The sequence below is a fragment of the Ictidomys tridecemlineatus genome, chromosome 2 (genome assembly GCF_052094955.1).
Source record: "Ictidomys tridecemlineatus isolate mIctTri1 chromosome 2, mIctTri1.hap1, whole genome shotgun sequence".
Lineage (NCBI taxonomy): Eukaryota > Metazoa > Chordata > Mammalia > Rodentia > Sciuridae > Ictidomys > Ictidomys tridecemlineatus.
Genome location: NC_135478.1, coordinates 119,559,784 through 119,579,961, shown reverse-complemented (window position 1 = coordinate 119,579,961; position 20,178 = coordinate 119,559,784). Strand labels below are relative to the sequence as shown.

The window sequence follows — 20,178 nt, the reverse complement described above, 5'->3', positions numbered from 1 at the left end:
GATCAGGAGGCCCTCATAGGAGCAACATAGAAGGCCAGGGATGGATGCTTTTTGACTGGCTGTGGGATGAGCCCTGGAACAGGTCTTGTTCCCAGGAGTTTGTGTGTCTGCTCTCTTCTTCCCATCCATATTCCTTTCAGGAGGGTCACGCAGCACAATGCCAGCTTTGCCCCTGGACCAACTCCAGATCACTCACAAGGACCCGAAGACAGGAAAACCAAGGACTTCACCAGCACTGGTGAGCCGGTGTCTTGAGGCCGTTCAGCCTGATACTATCAATCTTGCAATTTCAGAAGCAAAAAGTAAATTCCTTTCTTATATGTTGCAAGAATGACCTGAGGGCCATGGTCAGTAATTCAGTAGCTAAGACACTACTAGGCCCTTTCAGGCCCAGTGTAGAAGTTTCCTTCCGAACAGCAGCCTGAATTGAGTTTCCATGTCATCACCCCAATTCCTCCTTCCCACCCAAAGCATTTAATTTCCAATCAGTCCAATGCAATTCTGACTCAGCCCAAGCTGGGCTAGAAATGGATCTGGCTCCAAGCCAGGTTTGGGGATTTGATCCTGTGGGAGTGGTTGGGTGTCAGGCTGGCCACATTTTGGTGGGAATGCTGATTTCAGCGGTTGGGCCGTCTTTTATCTTACCTGGGTTAAGAAGCACCACGTACAGAGACTCCAGAAGGGCTTGTGAGACTGAAAACTAAGGAGGCTGTGAACCTGTTGATTCCCAGCTGCAGAGAGAGATTAAAACTGCAAAGAGGTGCCAGGCTACTAAAGAAGGAGATAGTCACAGAGACTGGAGTTCCTGTACTCACTTGTTGATTTCCCAAGCATATGAGCTTACTTAAATAAGGTGGGAGGAAGTATTTTCCAGGGACTTGCGTAAAGTAAAGTCGTGGGAAACACAACTTAAGTGTTTTATTTCCTGCCATCTGGATAGCTTCTTATTACTTCCTAAACAGTCACTGATAGTAGTAGTTAACATTCATTGCATACCTGCTCTGGGCCAAACCTATCCAAACACTTCACCTGGATTATCTCATTTAAGCCACATCACAGCCCTGTGAATGGATATTTTGATTGTCCCCATTTTACAGATGAGGAAATTGAGAGTTCAGGATCACAAAACTAAAAAATTAGAAGAACCAGGATGGGAACCCAGCTTGGCTGGTCCCAGAACCTCATGCTCTTAATCTTTCTGTTATATGGTCTCTTGTTTCTTTTCCATGACCTTGTTATATAGGGAGTATATTTATCAGAAAATCTAGAACTGTGCTGTTCAGTATGGTAGCCACTCAAGAGGAAGTCATCACCACCTGTAGTTATTGAACACTTGTAATGTTGCTATTGCTACAAATGTGGACTGAAGAACTGGAATTTTGGGGCGGGGGGTGTGTGTGTGTGAGTGGATACCAGGGATTAAACTCAGGAGCACTCAACCACTGAGCCACATCCCCAGCCCTGTTTTGTATTTTATTTAGAGACAGTGTCACTGAGTTGCTTAGCTATTCAATTTTTGCTTTGAATTGGCTTTGAACTCGTGATCCTCTTGTCTCAGCCTCCAAGCTGCTGGGATTACAGGAGTGCAACATTGCACCTGGCAAGAACTGGATTTTTAATTAATAAGTTTAAATGGATATTTATTAAATTAATTTAATAAATTTAAATGGCCTACTGCATAGGCCAGCCAGATATGAGATATGCAGTTCCGATGTCACAGAAAGTTCTGTTGGACTGTGTTGGTGGAGACTGGCTCCTTGGGTGGTTGGGTCTGATTTACTACCTCCATTCTTCCTATGTACTTAATGAATACTTAGGCTGTTAGCTGAGGGATCCAGAGAGCAGGGGCCTGTTCCCTTTACTCTACTCTTGGCTTCTCAGTGCTAGGTGCATATTAGGCTCTCAGAAAACAGTCAGTAAATGAAAGACCTAATGCCAGGTGCTGGAGCTACAAAGAGAAAGGATATAGTCCCTGCCCTTGTGGAGTGTATGGCCTAGGAGAGAAACAGACCAGTAGCTTTTTGACAGTGTGATCAGGGTTGTGATAGAAGGAAGGCCAGGCTGTGACATGAGTCAAAACCTATGGCTGTTTCTCTAGATCAGTGGGGGTGGGGGGGTGACAGAAGGTCTTAGGGTAACAGGAAGGCACATGCAGCCAGGGAAGACTTCCTGGAGGAAGGAATTTAGCACTGGTCATTGAAGGACAAATAAGCACTAGCTGGGCAGAGCAGTGGCAGAAGGGAGGACCTGGCTGAAGGACTCAAGTCTGCAATGCCAGAGTATTGAGAGACCCTGACTCTTACACCAACCACTAGTGACTGTAAGTGGCAGCAGTACAGCAGAGCGAATGAGCACAGGCTTCTCATTAATCTCACACATATTTGGTATATTACTTAACCTCTCTAAGCCAGGATCCAAAAAGAGTAATAATAGGCCAAACTGTGTGGGGTGACTATGAGGACTAATTGAAACATTTGTGAATTAACACTGTACGTGGAACCTGGCACACACAATAAATTGCAGTTATGGTGGTGATGACAATAGCAACATTGAATGGGGAGAAGAGGGATGAATGGAGAAGGACAGCTGCCTGGTTGAGGAAGGATCTTGTTGGTCATACTGAAGAATGTTATTCTACAGGCACAATCCTAAAGAATTGTCTTGAAATATGTTCCTGCCCTATTTTGTCTCTTAAGTCTCAAGTTGGGAACAGAAGACCCCTAGCAGGATGGTACGTAGAACCAGCATTTATTGAGTAGCTACTATTCGAATAGCAAATACGTGAAGACCCACAAGACATAGTCTGGTGCCAGAATGGGTGACTGGGCTCCTGAAGACAAGTCTCATACAATAAGAACATTTGGAAAACAGTGCAAAAGAGTTCCTTATAAGATACATGAAAGTCTGATGGGCAGCAGATTTTCTTATAGCTTCACAGAGCAGATAGGACCTAAGCCAGGCTCACTGAAAGGTGGGATGGACTTGGGTAGGAGAGAGGGCGCAACTGCTGCTCCCCTCTCTGAAATCTTCCTTCATTACCTACAAGGAAAAAAAAGAAGTCCCTGCTCTTGAGCTTGGTATTCAAGGACCTTCAAAGACTTTGGCAAGATCTGGTCATTGGTAACCTCCATTTATTCCTTTGCCCAGCAAGAAAATGAATATAGAAAGTCCACTCATTACCAGACACTGTTCTAGAAACTGGGGATGCTAAGGTGGGAAAAGCTCTTGACTGCTCCCAAGACCTGTAGCTAGTGGGGGTCACAGTTGAGAAGTTAGGCACTCCTTTTTATGTAATTTTATTGACGTATCATTGAAGGACAGTAAACTTTACATATTTAAATATACAACTTGATTGAATTTGACATGGTATATACCCACAAAACCATCACCACAATCAAGGCAATGAACGTTTCTACCTTCCCCAAAAGTCTCCTTTTGGGCTGGGGTTGTGGCTCAGTGGTAGAGTGCTTGCCTCACATGGATGAAGCACTGGTTTCAATCCTCAGCACTACATATACATACATAAAAAAAATAAAGGTCCTGGGGCTGGAGTTGTGGCTCAGTGGTAGAGCACTCACTTCACACGTGTGGGTCCCTGGGTTCCATCCTCAGCACCACATAAAAGTAAATAAAGTTATTGTGTCCAACTACAATTAAAATATTTGAAAAATAAAATAAAGGTTCACTAACAACTAAAAACAAAAGTCTCCTTGTGCCCTTCTCTAGTCTGTGTCTTCTCTCTTTGTCCCCAACAAGTGCTGATCTGAAAGCACTCTTGATGCTGTTCAACAAGTGTCACATGTGAGCACAGAGTGCAGGTGCGGGGAGTTGTAGGGAGCTCAGGTGAACTATTCCAACCAGGGTGTGTGTCCGAGAGGCTTCCTGGAGAAGGTGAACTGGGGTCAGAAGGACAAGCAGTTAAACTTGAGTAGCACATGGGTTCCATAGATTGTTTAGTACATCTACAGCATAAGCTTTGTTTCAAATTCTGCCTCAATTGCCTCCTTAATCCAGTGACCTTGGGAAAGTTCCCGAACCTTACTGGGTCTTTGTTTCCTCCTCTGTAAAATGGGGTGAATACCATCTCCCTTTTGACTGGTTGTAGATTAAAAAAAAAGAAGTGGGCTATGGGACATACCTACTCAGCAACCAGCACAGGAGAAGTCCTCAGTATGGTGGCTTTCATTATTATGGTTCCAGCATTCTCCAAATTCATATCCCAACACCCAGTGCAATCTCTGCACTTTAAAAAAAATATTTTATTTATTTTTATGTGGTGCTGAGGATTGAACCCACAGCCTCGCATGTGCCAGGCAAGCACTCTCCCGCTGAGCCACAACCCCAGCCCAATCTCTACACTTTTTTTTTTAAGAGAGAGAGAGTTTTTTAATATTTATTTTTTTAGTTTTCAGTGGACACAATATCTTTGTTTTATTTTTATGTGGTACTGAGGATCTAACACAGCAACCCGTGCATGCCAGGTGAGTGCACTACTGCTTGAGCCACATCCCCAGCCCCCCAATCTCTGCACTTTTTATGGCCCATTTTTCCAAATTTTTTTTAGTTGTAGTTGGACATCATACCTTTTTTTTTTTAGAATTTTTTTTAGTTGTTGATAGACCTTTATTTTATTTGTTTATATACTGTGCTGGGAATCGAACCCAGTGCCTCACATATGCAAGGCAAGTGCGCTACTGCCAAGCCACAGCTCCAGCCTGACACAGTACCTTTTTATTTTTTTTTAATTTGTTTTTATGTTGTGCTGAGGATTGAACCCAGCATCTCACGCATGCAAGATAAGCGCTCTACCACTGAGCCACAACCCCAGCCCTTATGTCCCAATTGTATGCCTCCATAAAAAAAATGTAATTTCTTCCACCTAAAGGTCCTTTACCTCCTCTCATCTAAGGCTCAGCTCAGATGTTACCTGCCTAGGAAGCCATCCCTTGTCCTCTAGGCAGCATTAATTCCCTTCTGTGTTCCCGGTGTTCTCTGTCAGGTTTGAGTGGTCGCTTCCTCTGTTCAGTGTTCCCTTGGTAGCTTAGATGTGCTTCTTTCCCAGTGTGGGCCCTATGAGCACCTGGATTCTTTTATTCACATGCGCCCTCACCTGGTCCAGTGGGAGCCCAGTAAATGTTAGTAGGATTGGAGGGAAGGTAGAATCGCAAGGGTGTGTGTGTGTGTGTGTGTGTGCTGGGGAAATGAGTAGCCTGGCCTGAGAGGCAAAGTGTCAATGAATGGAGGAAGAGGGAAGCTTGGAAGCCAAGGAAACAAATTTAGGCTCCAGATAGTTGTTTTGAATGTGTTACCATCAATAGACTTCCCTTTTCAACCGATTTGTATTTGGGACCCCAAAGACTTTCCCAAAGATTTCACAGTTTGAGCATTTGCATTGGGCAGGAGAAAGACCTGGGTGGTACTTGAGGAGTCTGATCCATTAGTTTCAGTTGTTCCATACCCACTGGACCAACAGCCGCAGATTGGGGGGACTGTTATTGATAACAGCTGAGGTGTTGCCTGGCCTTTCATGGGGTGAAAACTGAGCCTGTCTTCTTTTCTTTATGATGAACAAAGTGAGGTTTGTTCATGGCATGGTAAGGCCTGAAGGAGAGAACTTGTGACTCTAAGCTGAGACCTGCAGCTACTTGATTAGAATCTTTTCTTAAAAAAAAAAAAAAGTGAGATTTATTTTTTCTGGTTATTAAAAAAAAAGTGTTATGTACAGTATGATGTTATTTGTTTCAGAAAGAAGAAACAGACCCAAACAGCATATGGCTGTAAAAATATATATTTATTTTTTAGTTGTAGTTGGATACAGTACCTTTATTTATCTTTTTATGTGGTGCTGAGGATCCACGTGCTAGGAGAGCGCTCTACCTCTGAGCCACAACCCCAGTCCTCATATGACTATATTTTAATGTAAACACCTAGAAAAGATCTGCCAAGACACCCAGTGAATGGTGTGACTCACCTTCTCTATAGCATTGTTTTGCTCCTTTTTTTTTCTTTTTAAGTGCTGGGTTCATGCACACACTTTACCGCTGAGTTATACCCCAGGGCATGTTGTAATTTTTTGAAAGAAAAGACACTCTTGTTTCACTTGTATAATTAAAAATTAATTTATAAAATAATACAAGTTCATTGTTTAAAAATTGGAAAATATATTCAAGTCACAATCTCCTCTTTTCCAGCCTGGAGATAACCCCTATTAGCTTTGGGATTTCATTGCCCTAACTTTGTTTTTTAAACTCTGTACCAGTGTACAAACATATGTACTTAAAATAACCCCCAAACTGATTATATTAAAGAGTTTTGTGTCCTGCTTTCTTTTCCCCTAACCTTTCCCCAGGCCCCATGGCATTAAATACTCTCCCAAAACATGGTTTTTAACAACCGTCTCGTGTTCCCTGGATACAACCATGCCCCCTTTGTTAGATACACTTGGTTCTTTATGCTTAAAAGCTCCTTGGAGGGTCACTGGTTGGAACAGCCAAGTGTTGTCATTGCTGTGGGTTGGCAAATGGGCCCTTGCTGACTAACCTCTGCCACGTTAACACGTGGTTTTTGGATCCGTAGCACCCCGAGCAGAAGGCAGACCGGTATTTTGTGTTATACAAACCGCCCCCTAAAGACAACATTCCTGCCCTAGTGGAGGAGTACCTGGAACGCGCCACCTTCGTAGCCAATGACCTCGACTGGCTCCTGGCCTTGCCTCACGATAAATTCTGGTGCCAGGTAACATTCTATCAAAATTAATGCTAAGACAAAGCCCATGACATGTCGTTGGTTGGTTGCTGTGGTTTTTCTTCCCCCAGGAGGTGCTTTTTTGTCTACTTGTTACACTGGATTCTTAACAGCAAATTGTGGTTTGGAGTGCTCGTCTCGTATCACAATCTTAGTGATGTTTACACACCTTCCAGAGTGTCATTTTTAGAAACTTGTGTTTATCCCTCAGCTCATTCGTACCTCCTTGGTCCCCTGGGGTTGGAGTGTTTGCAGTGGGCAAGGGCTGATGGGCCATGAGCCCCAGCTCAGTCCACCTGTGAGCCTCAGGGATAAATCCTTTCTCTCCCCTGTCCCCTGATTTAGGTTATCTTTGACGAGACCCTGCAAAAGTGCCTGGACTCCTACCTGCGTTATGTCCCCAGAAAGTTTGATGAGTGGGTGGCCCCCACCCCTGAGGTTGCTGATATGCAGAAGCACCTACATCGAAGCGTTTTCCTCACCTTCCTTCGCATGTCCACTCACAAGGAATCCAAAGTAAGCCTCTGATCCTATGACAGGTCACCGTCCAACACCCGACACCTCTGTGTGGACTCTCTGCCCCTGGGAAGCAAGGCTCTTAGAAGCATCAAGTCTCCTCTTTGTCTTCCCTCTGCCTTTATTCCCACTGTTGGCGAAGAAATCTGTGCCACCTCTATTATCCTCTTAATTCACCAGGCCATCTGCATTACACCAAGTGTTTTCATCAATGAGATCCGAGGGCCCTTAGCCAGGTGACGTGTACCTACCTTTTCTTGTGCGTCAGAGGGTAAAGTCATTAATTCTGGCTTTTTAAAGGAACTTGTATGCCCTTTCAAAAAATCATTGCTGAAAAAAAAAAAATCATTACTGGGTTGAGAACATGGTTCAATAGGAGAGCACTTGCCCAGCATGCACAAGGACCTGGGTTCTATCCTCAGCACTATGAAAAAAAAAATCTTTCTTTGTTTTAAGAACTTTGTAGTATGGAAATTTTCGAATATATACATATATTTATATAAAATTTTCACATACAATGAATTCCATGTACTCCTCTCCTAGATTTAACAATTTCTAACATTTTGTCCATCTTGTATTTTTTTTAACACCTTTATTTCACATGTTTATTTTGTATGTGGTGCTGAGGATCGAACCCGGGGTCCCGCGTGTGCGAGGCAAGCGCTCTACCGCCGAGCCACGACCCCAGCCCCCATCTTGTATTTTTTTTAAATATTTATTTTTTAGTTGTAGGTGGACACACAATATCTGTATTTCATTTTTATGTGATGCCGAGGATCAAACCCAGTGCCTCACTTGTGCTAGGCGACTGCTCTACCATTGAGCCACAACCTCCCCCCCTCCATCTTGTATTTTATCTCTCCAGAGTTTTCTTTTTTTTCCCCCCTGGAATATTTTTATGAAATCTAAGATATCATGCTCTTTTACTAGTAAGTGTTCAGAACAAATCCTCCATGTCTGTTTCAGAGTATGTTGTGACTTCTTTCCCCTGACTTAGGTTATCCCCCAAACTGGAGATTGAACCCAAGGCTTCTCTACCACTGAGCTATATTCCCAGCCCTTTTTGCTTTTATTTTGAAGCAGGGTTTCACTAATTTGCTGAGGCTAGCCTTGAACTTATGATCTTCCTGTCTTAGCCTCCCCATTCACTGGGATTACAGATTTGCTCTACCACGTGCAGCTGTGTTTACTTCTTTTTATGTTAAAATGGAGAATGACTTGTGCTGGGTCTGCTCAGACATGAATGTCCACCATGTGGGCAGATCATCATTGATTAGCCAGTCCCCAGCTGAAGGGCCTGAGGTTTTTTCTCATGAGTTTGCTATAACTGTACAATGTGTTAACATATGGTCTCCATTCTTTCTCTCTTTTATCCTTTCCCTTAGGATCACTTCTTTTCCCCCTCTGTGTTTGGAGAAATCCTCTACAACAACTTCCTCTTTGATATCCCAAAGATCCTGGACCTCTGTGTGCTCTTTGGAAAAGGCAACTCACTGTTGCTCCAGAAGATGATAGGTGAGTAGGATGCAGGGCCTGGGGGGATGCCCAGAGAAGGCCCCATGAGTCAAATTAGAGGTCACAAAGGTTGGTGCTTAGGTAGGACAAGGGATTTGAGATAGTAGGGATAGGTAGTATTGGAAAATACTTGACAGATATATATGAGTGATAACTCTGAAAGAAGTGGCTAGGTGGTAGTGGTTAGATAGTAGAGACCAAAAAAAAAAAAAAGTGTGTGCCAGATAGTTCCTCAGGGATCTGGGAGTCTTAGAGGAAGGCCAGGTGTCAAACAATCACAGGAATGGGGAAGTTTACTTTAGCAGTGAGAGTCAGAATAGCAGTGATAGCTAACCTTCATTTGCACATGGCCGGGCCGCTTGCATGCTGAGCACACCAGCAGCCTTCAGACCAGTGCTGTCATCTTCCCTGCTTACAGAAGAAACTGAAGTTAGACTGTAAGGAATTGCCTGAGAGCACAGAACTAATTAGTAGCCATGCTGGGACATGTGGCCATGGAGACCTGCCCCTCAAGTTCTTGTTCTTTCTGTTGCTTGCTTCAGGGATGATGGATGGGGCTACCTCAAAAATGGCACAATTTGCAATATTGTTGAGAGAAGATGGGGACAGAGTTCCCATCTTCTGGTTTGAAAAAGGAACAAATGTTAGCAGTTGGATTCTGTCAGGCGGCAGTGGGTTGAAGGTTCAATCAGAAATGGAAGCGTTGGTGGGATGACAGAGGGAGTGCCCCAGTGGATTCCTCTTTGATTGCAGCCTGTGCAGGGTGTTGTGCTTGGCACAGAGAAGTGTGCATCTGGACATCCCTGTCAGCCCTCCTCACCCTGAGATTGTAGGACACAGAACAATTTTCTAAATATCTTTTTACAAAATTGAGTTATCCCTTGTGATGGTCTCCCTCATTTCCTTTTCCCACCCTCCCTCCTTTTCTCCTACTTCCTTCTTTCCTTTTTTTCTTTTCCTCCTAATAATTAAGGTATGTTAGTGTAGAAAATTTTGGAAGGAGATAAAGCATTAAAAAAAAAACAGGGAAACAGTTACCAAATTACTGCAACTATTTTTTTCCTTCCGGTCTTTTTTTTTTTTTTTTGGCAACACTGGGGATTGAACCCAGGGCCTTGTACACACAAAGCAAGCACTCTCCCAACTGAGCTATATATCCCCAGTTCTGACTCTATATTTTTTCAGAAGACATATTTATCATTACATATATGAAATTTGTATCCAGCCATTTCATTGGAATACCTTTGGTTCTTAACTGATTATTAGTTATTTCCGCCCCCCCCTGGAAAGATCTGTAATAATTTTACTGTAGACTGAGAGGATGGGTGAGTGAACAACAGTAGGTGTGACTAGTTAGGAAAACAATTACTAGTTTGGTTAGAGTTAAGCGTTCCAGGAGAGTAATACCAGGAGATGGGAGGGAGAAGCCAGCACCATTTGGCAGGGCTCCATGCCAAGCTTCAGCACTGGAAGAGCAGTATTGCTAAGTGACGAAGATGGACAGCCCCAGAGTTGAACTGTTCAGTTCTCATCCCAGCTGTAGTCTTGGTTCGGTCCACTTAACCAAGTCAATGAGCCACTGGAAGCCTCAGTTTTTTCATCTGGAGAAAGGGAAAACTGATACCTTCCTCATAAGGTGGTCATGGAAATTAAATAGAAGGGTAAGTATGAGTCACATGTGTAGCACAGTGACTGGCAAGAACTTGGTGAGTGAGTTCTTATTGTGATGAGACCATCAAGCCTCCAGGAGCTTGGAGCAAGGCAAGGAGCCATCTGGTGACAAGATTAATCTAGGAGAATACAAGTGTGCAGGGTGGAGACCGGGGGCCTCATAGGAGGCAGGTGCATCCGCTGATTGGCTACTGGAGCAGGAAAGTACCTCCGGGAAGCAGATTAAAGCAGGGCTCAGTGAGGTCACTGGAAAGAAAAGTCTTAACAGTTCTAGAGAAAAATATGTTGATTGCAGAAGAAGGACTTTTAAGAGGTGGTGGTTGGGGGACCTGGGTTATAAGTAGAAGCAAAGTCATCGTAGGGGTAAGATGGCTGTGAATCTAGGGGGAGATGTCATGGTGGGAGTGAAGCAAGAAAGTTCTGCCTGCTGCTGGGATCACCAGTCTTTCAATTGTTTTTGGTTTTTTGTTTGTTTGTTTGTTTTTGATACTGGGGATTGCACTCAGGGGCACTCAACCAGTGAACCACATCTCTAGCCCTATTTTTGTATTTTATTTAGAAACAGGGTTTCCCTGAGTTGCTTAGCAACTCACTTTTGCTGAGGCTGGCTTTGAACTTGTGATTCGGCTGGCTTTGAACTCCTGCCTCAGCCTCCTGAGCTGCTGGAATTACAGGTGTGTGCCACTGTACCTGGCCAGTCTTTCAGATTTTGTAGAATTTTTTTGGTACTGGGGGATTGATCCCAGGGTCCCTCTACCATTGATCTGTATCCCCAACCCTATTTTGTATTTTATGTATAGACAGAGTCTCACTGAGTTGCTTAGCACTTCTCTGTTGCTGAGGCTGGCTTTGAACCCACAATCCTCCTCTTTCAGCCTCCTGAGCTTCTGGGAATACAGGTGTGAACCACCATATCTGGTTCTCACACTCCTTCTTGCACACATATGCACACACGTGGCAGCTGTCTTTTCAACCTTTGAACAGAAGGCACAAGAAGCAGCCACTTTTAGTACCACAAAATTCTTGAGCAAAGCAATTACTCCTAAGAGGATTGATAAGGGAGAGAAGGCAAGAGAATGGGAACTTGATGATTATCGTAAGGGCACAAACCCAGTCCTTACCCTGCCCTTTTTTTTTTTTTTAAACTTTGAGGCTGGCATTGTGAAACAGCAAGTGTAATTTTGAACACAGGGCCTTTCAGTTAGTCTCTTGAGGCTGCTTTGTACACCAGGAGTTAACTGGGTCTTAGCCCTTTCATGGACTGCACTGATCTGCTTGGCAGAATCTCTCATTCCCCCTGGGTTTCTGAACTGCTTTCACCTGAGAAGAGGCAGTTCAAAGCCTGTCACTGCAGACCCCTACCTTTTTATTATTTCTTTAAGAGATCAAAAATGAGAGAGATTTTCACTGTCATTGGAATAAGATAAAAGAGTGAAAAGGGACTCAGATGCTGCAAGAAACTTTGAGTGAATTTTGGTTTTTTTGGTGTTGGAGATTTAACACAGAGACACTTTACCACTAAGGTACATCTCGTCCTTCTTAAAAATTTTTAAAAATTTGAGACACGATCTCATTAAGTTACTGAGGGCCTCACTGATATGCTGAGGCTGACCTTGAACTTGTGATCCTCCCATCTTAGCCTCCTGAGTTGCTGGGATTACAAGTGTGTGCCACCACTTTAGGTAATTTGAGTGATCTTAATGCTTGAAAAACATCACTGTTTCTCAGGCTTTAGCATTGGCAGGCTTATGAGAAAGTGTCTTCCCCGCGCCAGGTGGTCAGAATGCCAGGGAGAACACTGTGTGGCCCTAGGGGTTGTGGGAGGAGACTTTTCCTGTTGCCTGTCTCTTGTTGTGTCGGGAGGCAATGCCTGGAGGTGAGGACACCTGCTTTATAGTAGAATTATCTCTGAAGGGCATTCCAGGGAAAGGGAGGGGACAGAGCTTGTTGTCTGAGTGGGGATGGAGTATGGGAAGACTGCAATGCAGGGCATGGAGAGAGGATTGCCCAGGATGCCAGCAGGGTGCCAGAGCTCACAGGGTCTTTCATGCTCATGGTCAGGAGTTCAAACTTGACCTTGACCATCAGAACAGGAGCATTTTCAAGGAAGATCAGAGGTTGGTGGGGGGATAGCTCAGGTATTTCTTACCTGTCTGGAGGAGGAGGGCAGGTATAGATGGTCCAGGGGCACCTTCAGAGGTTGAAGGATCGGCGCCCATCTGAAGGTGGGAGGCTCTGAGCAAGCCCAGGCTGGTGAAACTCAGCATTTTGGAATCAAAGAACAAAGTGGCATCCAGGAAGTGTTGCCAGAAAGTCCAGCTACCTAGTGACTTGCTTACTCATCCAGCCCCATCTGGCCTTTGATCTTTTTCGTTTTTGGATACTCTGAGATCAAGGTTATCAATAAGGAAACCATGGACAGACCTTCCCAGAGACAGAACATCTGACCACAGCCTTAAATATGAGGCTTACAGTGAGATGAAGAACCCTGGCCTCTTAAGGGCATTGGCATTTCTTATCATCTTGTCCTCATCTATCTGTCTTCTCCACCCTTTCTCCCTCCTTCACCATTTGGGCAGTGGAACACTCGGTTTCTGTTCCAGTGGCCATATGCTCTAACCTACGCATGCACAGCAGCAGCAGTTGGAGAATAGTAAACACTTGGAGATGAGCTCCATCTTACAGGAACAACCACAAATGTGCACTAAGTCCACCTCCAGGTCCTTCCCAGGCCTCTTGCTTTGGAGTAGGATGGATTGGGATGGTAGCATATTCAAAAGCAAAAGGTAAGAGAATTTCCAGAGAAATTTCTCCCTGCAGTCTGCTCACATTTTGCAGGTGTGGCCTGGCAAGAACTGGATTGTTGCATTCAGGTTTCTTGAACAAGGAGATCATATTTCCTAATTTTCCTGGATGACTGCCCACTTCCAAAGCCCATGCTGTCATACGTGGCATGGTGCCTAAGTATGATCACTCCCTGGGGATAGCAGGGTGAGCTGGTTTGATCAGAGCAGCTCTTTTAAAAACATAATTCGCTAGGCAGTGGTACTTAAAGGGTTAAATTGTACTGATCAAGGTCTCTCTCCAAACTTGGGGAAGTCACTAATCTGAACCAAACCTCAGTGTAGCAGGGCCTGAGGCCAGGACTCATCTTAGGTCACAGCCACAGAGAGGCTTAGGAAAAGGGAGAAAGGTCACACAACATGCTTACAATGTAGCCTCTCCATTCCTTCCTACCTTTCCCCACTCCTTACCTTTCTCTTTTCTTTCCAGGAAACATCTTTACTCAGCAGCCAAATTATTATAATGACCTGGATGAAACCATGCCCACTATCCTTCAGGTACCAGCTCTCAGCCCTAGCTAGGGGAAGTGAATTGAGGAGACAGACCCCCTCCCCACTCGATGGTGTTCTTTGGCTTTTTTGGAAGAGCCAGGGAAAAATGTTTATTCCCAGCGTCCCTCTCTAGACCCATCTCCCCAGATGGTCTCTTTGTCTTACCCCTGACCACACCCCTTCAAATTCTCCCTTTCCCCTTCTTTTTTTTTAATATTTATTTTTTAGTTATAGGTGGACACAATACCTTTATTTTATTTGTTTATATGTGGTACTGAGGATCGAACCCAGGGCCTCGAATGTGCTAGGCGAGTGCTCTACCGCTGAGCCATAACCCCAGTCCCCTTTCCCCTTCTTAAAAGGACTGAAATCTAAGAGCTGCCTGACTCTCATACAAAATGAGCTTGGTTTGCATTCTGTGTTGTTTGCCAAATGACTCTAAGGATATCCCTCTAAGTGACCTATGCTTCTCAAAAGGAGCTTTAAAGTTACAAAATCATTTCATGAAAAAATAGTGTTCATTATAGAAAATGTGGGATATGTTAAAAATCAGAAATAAGAATATTACTATTTCCCATAATCCCACAACCAAGAAATGCCTGCCATTCTCAATAACCCTGGGAATAGTCACATGCTAGCCTACTTAAAGCCAGCATTGTCACTTCAATATTTGCCTGATTTTACAATGGTCTCTGTTTTCCCCCTCACTGTTGATTTGTATTTTATTTCAAAATGGCTCTCATAAATATCCATCTACAAGGGATCCAAAAATCCATTATTTATTGCTGACAGTATATCAAAAATTCCTTATCATATACTTGCCCAGCCTATCCAGTCACATCATATCTGCAGAATTGTCAGGGCTTCACATACATGTTGGTTAATTGTTTGTTTTGTGTGCTGGGGATCAAACCCAGGGCCTTACTCATGCTAGGCAAGCACTCTACCACTGAGCCACATCCCAACCCCACATGTAATAGTTTTAATTCTTTCCACAGTCCTGTAAGAAGGATGGTTTCATCGTTCCCTACTTAGATTACTCTAACCCATTCTCTGAGAAGGTCATTGTCTCAGTTGGTATCCAGGAACATGATATATTTCCAAGATTCAAGGCAGTTTTCAAATCACTTGTCCCTGGCTGTGAGTGTGGGGTGGGGGTGGGGGGGTCTCAGATGATGGTTCAACAGGACATGAGAGTCCCTTCTTGCCTTTCACAGGTCTTCAGCAATATCCTCCAGCACTGTGGTTTGCAAGGGGAAGGGGCCAGCACCACACCACAGAAGCTTGAGGAGAAGAGCCGGCTGACCCCCAGCGACATGCCGCTCCTGGTAAGATTGTCCTCCAGCCCATTCTCTTTCTATTGAGTCCTTGTAGCCAGAGCCTAACTGCTCCAAGGTAAGGAAGATTGCCATGATAGAGGTCCCAGTGGCTTCTTCCTTTACTCACAACTTCTATAACCCAGCGAGCAGCTGGTTCTTCCCCTCACACAGGTGAAGAATGTTTTCAGCAGGCTTGCATTTTTCTGGGAGCCTTATTTATAGGGTACTGGCAAGAACAGGAAACTAGAATTCAAAGGAGAGGGAGTAGTCCTCACTTAGTTCAACTCAGTAGGCTCATTCATGCTTTATTCCTTGAGCCAGTCATTTATTCAGCACCCAGCATGGACCAGGCCCTGGAGGTAAAGCAGTAAGCAAAAGCAGACACAGCACCTGCTCTGGCAGAACTTAGGAGTCTAATGAAGATGACAGACAGAAGGCAGATATTTAAGGAACCTGGGACATGTTTCAGGCATTGTGCTAAGCACTGGAGACAGAACAGCAAGGCAGCCGTAGACAGCACTCCTGGAGCTTGCAATCTGGTGGGGAAAGAGCCATTAAGCAAGTGTTTCAGAAGGGCACATGCCAAGTGGTATGGGAACAAATCATTTTACCTTTTTCTGAGGCTCAGTTTCCTTAGCTCTAAAGTGGAGATCCTAATAGCTGCCCAGCCTACTTCTTAGAGTAGTTGTGAGAATCAATGAATAAGCAAGCATCCCATGTCCTGTATACCCTCTTCAAAACGTGAGGAAAGCTGGTCTTGATATTCTTTTCCTCATTAGGATATGCCTTCTCTTTGTGGGACCAGAGGTGTCGTGAGGAGATTAGAAGAGAGACTCTTATCTTAAAATAGAAGTAACCCTAGCCATCACCAGGTGGAGACCTACTGTGACTGTAGTAGCAAGACCCCTGGATTGGGAGGCTAGCTGGCTCTCCCACATTGGCATTCTTAAGAGATGAATCAGCCAGGCTGTGCTTGGGGCCTCTACTGTTCTCTTTCCTTTTCCCCTTAGCAACTTTCTGCCTGCTGGGAATCCTGACTTTGTCAGCTGTGCCTCTATCCTCTGCAGAGCTGTCTATGAGGTGGAGAAGAATAATGCAGTGTTTTCTTTTGGCAACAGGAATTAAAGGACATTGTTCTCTACCTTTGTGATACCTGCACTACACTTTGGGCCTTTCTGGATATCTTCCCTTTGGCTTGCCAGACCTTCCAGAAACACGACTTCTGTTACAGGTACAGCAGGAATTTTGGCTGTTGAAATAGACTCTGGTCCCAGGTACTCATACAAACATTTACTAGTTTCTTAGAATGTGCCAGTCCCGCTTCCAGCTTGGGGATGCCACAGTGAGGAAGACAGATACAGCTTCTTGTTCATGTGTAGTGTATATTTTAGGAGCACTACCAATTTTATCTAAGAACAGTACAAAGAAGGTGGAAAACATAAGAAGAGGGCAGTTTCAATTCTGCTTTGTTTCAAAGCCCCTCTGATGGGCAGACTCAGGGAGTGACAATCAAGACAAAATGGTCTAGCTCAGGGGAGAACACACAAGAAGACCCCAGAGGTGCTCCTGACTGGAATCTCAAAATGACCCTTGAAGAATGAATAGGAAGCCTGGCACCGTGGCACATGCCTATAATCCCAGTGTCTCAGAGGCTAAGGAAACGGAGCCTCAGAAAGGTAAAATTATTTGCTCCTACAGCACCTGGCATGTGCCCTTCTGAAATACTTGCTTAATGGCTCTTTCCCCATAAGGAGGATCTTGAATTCAAAGCCAGCCTCACAAAAGTGAGGCACTCAGCAACCCAGTGAGACCCGTCTCTAAATAAAATACAAAATAGGGATGGAATGTGGTTCAGTTATTGAGTGCTCCTGAATTCAATCCCTGGTACCCAGAAAAAAAGAATGAACAGGGAACCAGATGCGTACCTCTAATACCTACTACTCAGTAGGCTGATTAGGAGGATTTCTTGAGCCCAAGAGTTTGAGGCCAGCCTAGGCAACATAGCAACATAGCATAGATCTTTTTTTTGTTTTTGTTTTTTAAAAAAAAGTTAAAAAAAAAAAAAAAATATATATATATATATATATATCTACACACACACATATGTGTGTATGTAAAATATATAAAATATATAAAAATTCGTATGTATATAAAAATATATACATACGAAGTCATTTTCAAATAATTATAATTATACTAATAATAAAAATGAACAACTATTAGCAGCTCTTTGGGGTATATCTATACCTGGCTTCTCACCTTGGCCACCTCACATCCGCCCCTTCCCAACTCAAATTCAAACTCCTCATTCCAGCTACACAGTCCCTCACCATCCTCCTAAAGATCAGCACTTCCAAAGCCCTCTCTCTCTTTCTCTCAGGCTAACCCTAGGTCATGGCTCTCCTTTTCCTCTATCTGTTCCCCTACCTATCTTTCTTCCTCTCTCTCCTTCCACTCCTCCTTGCCATGTAGTATTCCAGGTCCACCTCCTCCCTGTGTGCTTCCTGGTCATGCTCACACATGGGATTCCTTCTTCCTAGAACCAGATGTGCTACACATAGAATACGCTGCTCTGGTAATTGAAAATGCAACTGCCTCTTTTTATACACACACACACATACATATATATATATATATATATATATATATATATATATATATACATATATATATATATATATTTCTTTTTAGTTGTAGATGGACATGATACCTTTATTTTACTTGTTTATTTATATGTGATGTCGGGGATCGAACCCAATGCCCCATGCATGCTAGGCAAGCACTCTACCACTGAGCCACAACCCTAGCCCAACAACTGCCTCTTTTCTATGATGTAATTCTTCCTCCAAATGTCTTAAGCTTCCCAAAGCCTGAACTGAAGCTTAAGTGCCTCGGTCAGTGCTGAATTTATAGCAGGTATTCTGCAACCACTTGTCTATCCTTTGACTGGTTTCTGGCAATCTATCTTATTTCAGTACCATACGTACCATAAGATAACTAAGCCAAAAGAGGCAGGCCCTACTAGGCCTGGCACCAGAAGAGGACAAAGAGGGCACTTTGGCCCTGGCAGGTTGAGTTGTTGCCAGGATACATTGCTGGTGGGAGGGTAAATTGGAACATCCTCTATGTAGGGTGATTTGGCATGATCTCTGAGAGTTAAAAGATTCACATACCATCTGCCCCTACAATGTTACTTCTAGGAATTATTGCTCAGATATATCTGCAAAGGTGCAAAGTTATTCTGGGTAGCATTTCTTGTAATAGCAAAAAATTGAAAAAACCTAAAGATCCATCTGTGGGGTCTGGTATCCAAGTGTGTACAGTGAAATTCTACCCATCCATACTGAAGGCGTTTTACGCACTGCCACAGCCCTGCCATTAAATAAAACAGTAAAAGGCAAATAACATGTATAGTACTTATAATTTGCCAGTATTCAATTTTTAAAAAGCTGGGAGAGGGTTGGGGGTATAACTCAGTGGTAGAACACTTGTTAGCATGCTCAGACCCTGGGTTTGATCCCCAGCAGTTAAAAAGGCGGTGATATATAATGTGAATATTTGTTTATATATGCATGTATAAATGCATCTTTAGAAAATTCCACAAAAGGACTAGTGGCAGTAGTTGTGTATAGGGAACAGAATTGGGAAAGGGAGACTTTTCACAGTATATATTATATTTTTGAGTTTTGAACCATGTGAATATATTATTTATTCACAAAGTTAAAAGGCCAAGAGAGACATAATAGGGATACATTGGGTAGATGTGAGAAGGAAGAGGAGGAAGGTGAAAGAGGGAGGAGCAACAGAGCTGCATGGGTGACTCCAGTCCTTTCCAGAAAGCAGTCAGAGGTCACTGCATTTGCCAGCAGCCGTTCTTGGCCTTCAGCACAGCTGGAACAGGCTGGGCCAGCCACAGGCTATTTGTGGGTCAAAGGCAGAGTTACTTTCGGTCAAAGTGTTTCCTTTCTTCCCCCTCACCAAGATGGGTGGTGGCTCTTCCCTACCTCCACAGCTCCTCACAAAAAAAAATCTACCCTTCTAAAACTTACCTCCATCTCCAAAGACCTTCAAAAGACATCTGTACCCCATTTAGGGAGATGTTTTAACAAAATGGGAAAATCTTCTGATAAGTGAAAACACACAGGGCACAAAATTCCAAGAACAGTAAAATCCTCTTGGTGATTTTAATTTTCTACTTTGTGTATTTTCCAAATTTCCTATCAGCATGTGTTGCTTTTATCATGAGGAAAAAATATCTTTTTTTTTTTTTCCCCCAAGTGGACAGCTACAGACCTACCCCCTTTTTGAGGGGGAAATGCTGATCAGCACTTTATTCTATCTGGGAGGCTGATCAATCCTAGTGTCTCATTTTTCACAAACAGAGGAGACCAAGGAGGGCAGAACACCAGCTGCCATCTCTGGCACGTGTCAGCACTAGATAAATGTTTTGTTGAATGGGTAAGTAAATGACAGAATAGATGAATATATGGATGGGTAGGTGGAGTTGAGCAAATCCCAGAAGCTGCTGAGAATAGTAGAAAGAGACGCCCAGCAAGAGTGACAACCAGAGGCCACTGAGAATAGGCCAGTGTCTGGCAACATGTAGGTTGCCAGCCCCTTCACACTATCCTGGGAATGCCTGTGCCTGTGCCCCCTTTCTTACTTCACAAGGAAGATACTCATGGTGCCAAGTGGGCAAAGTGGTCTCCCTCCCTGCCCTATATTCTTCTCCATGTCTTTCTTCACCCCAGCAGGATCCTTTGGATAAAGCCTCCCATGGCTTCGACTGTCCCACGCCTGCCAGCACTTCACAGCTCCTCGCAATCTTCCTTCTACTAACTGGAATCATCTCTCATGGTTACCAGCTCCTTTTCCTGCTGTCCTGCTTCACTCCCCGACACTCCCCAGGCTCCAGGCCTCTACATGCTTCACTTTGCCTACCTAAAACAGCCTTCCTTCCACTGCAACCTTTTTCTCTATCTGAAAGATTCCTGTTTATTTCCCTTTTCCCTCAAGATAGGGTCTCTCCTGTTACCCAGGCTGTTACCTGTTACCCAGGCTGGTCTTGAACTCCTGGG

At 43.9% G+C, this 20,178-nt stretch overlaps 1 protein-coding gene across 5 annotated transcripts in view; it reads left to right on the top strand.

Moving 5' to 3' along the window:
* Nucleotides 1-20,178, top strand: part of Ascc2 (activating signal cointegrator 1 complex subunit 2) — a 42,820-nt gene that overhangs the window by 5,188 nt on the left and 17,454 nt on the right. Inside the window, exons 2-8 of one of the 5 annotated variants that reach the window (XM_005336065.5) lie at nt 141-238; nt 6,577-6,735; nt 7,090-7,260; nt 8,646-8,775; nt 13,720-13,787; nt 14,999-15,109; nt 16,219-16,331. In XM_005336065.5, coding sequence (XP_005336122.1) covers nt 158-238; nt 6,577-6,735; nt 7,090-7,260; nt 8,646-8,775; nt 13,720-13,787; nt 14,999-15,109; nt 16,219-16,331 — 833 coding nt within the window. In that variant the 5' untranslated portion in view covers nt 141-157. Of the gene's footprint in view, nt 1-140; nt 239-6,576; nt 6,736-7,089; nt 7,261-7,477; nt 7,497-8,645; nt 8,776-13,719; nt 13,788-14,998; nt 15,110-16,218; nt 16,332-20,178 lie in introns of those variants that run through there. The other 4 variants (XM_013363228.4, XM_040291969.2, XM_040291970.2 and 1 more) reach the window with 4 other exon arrangements.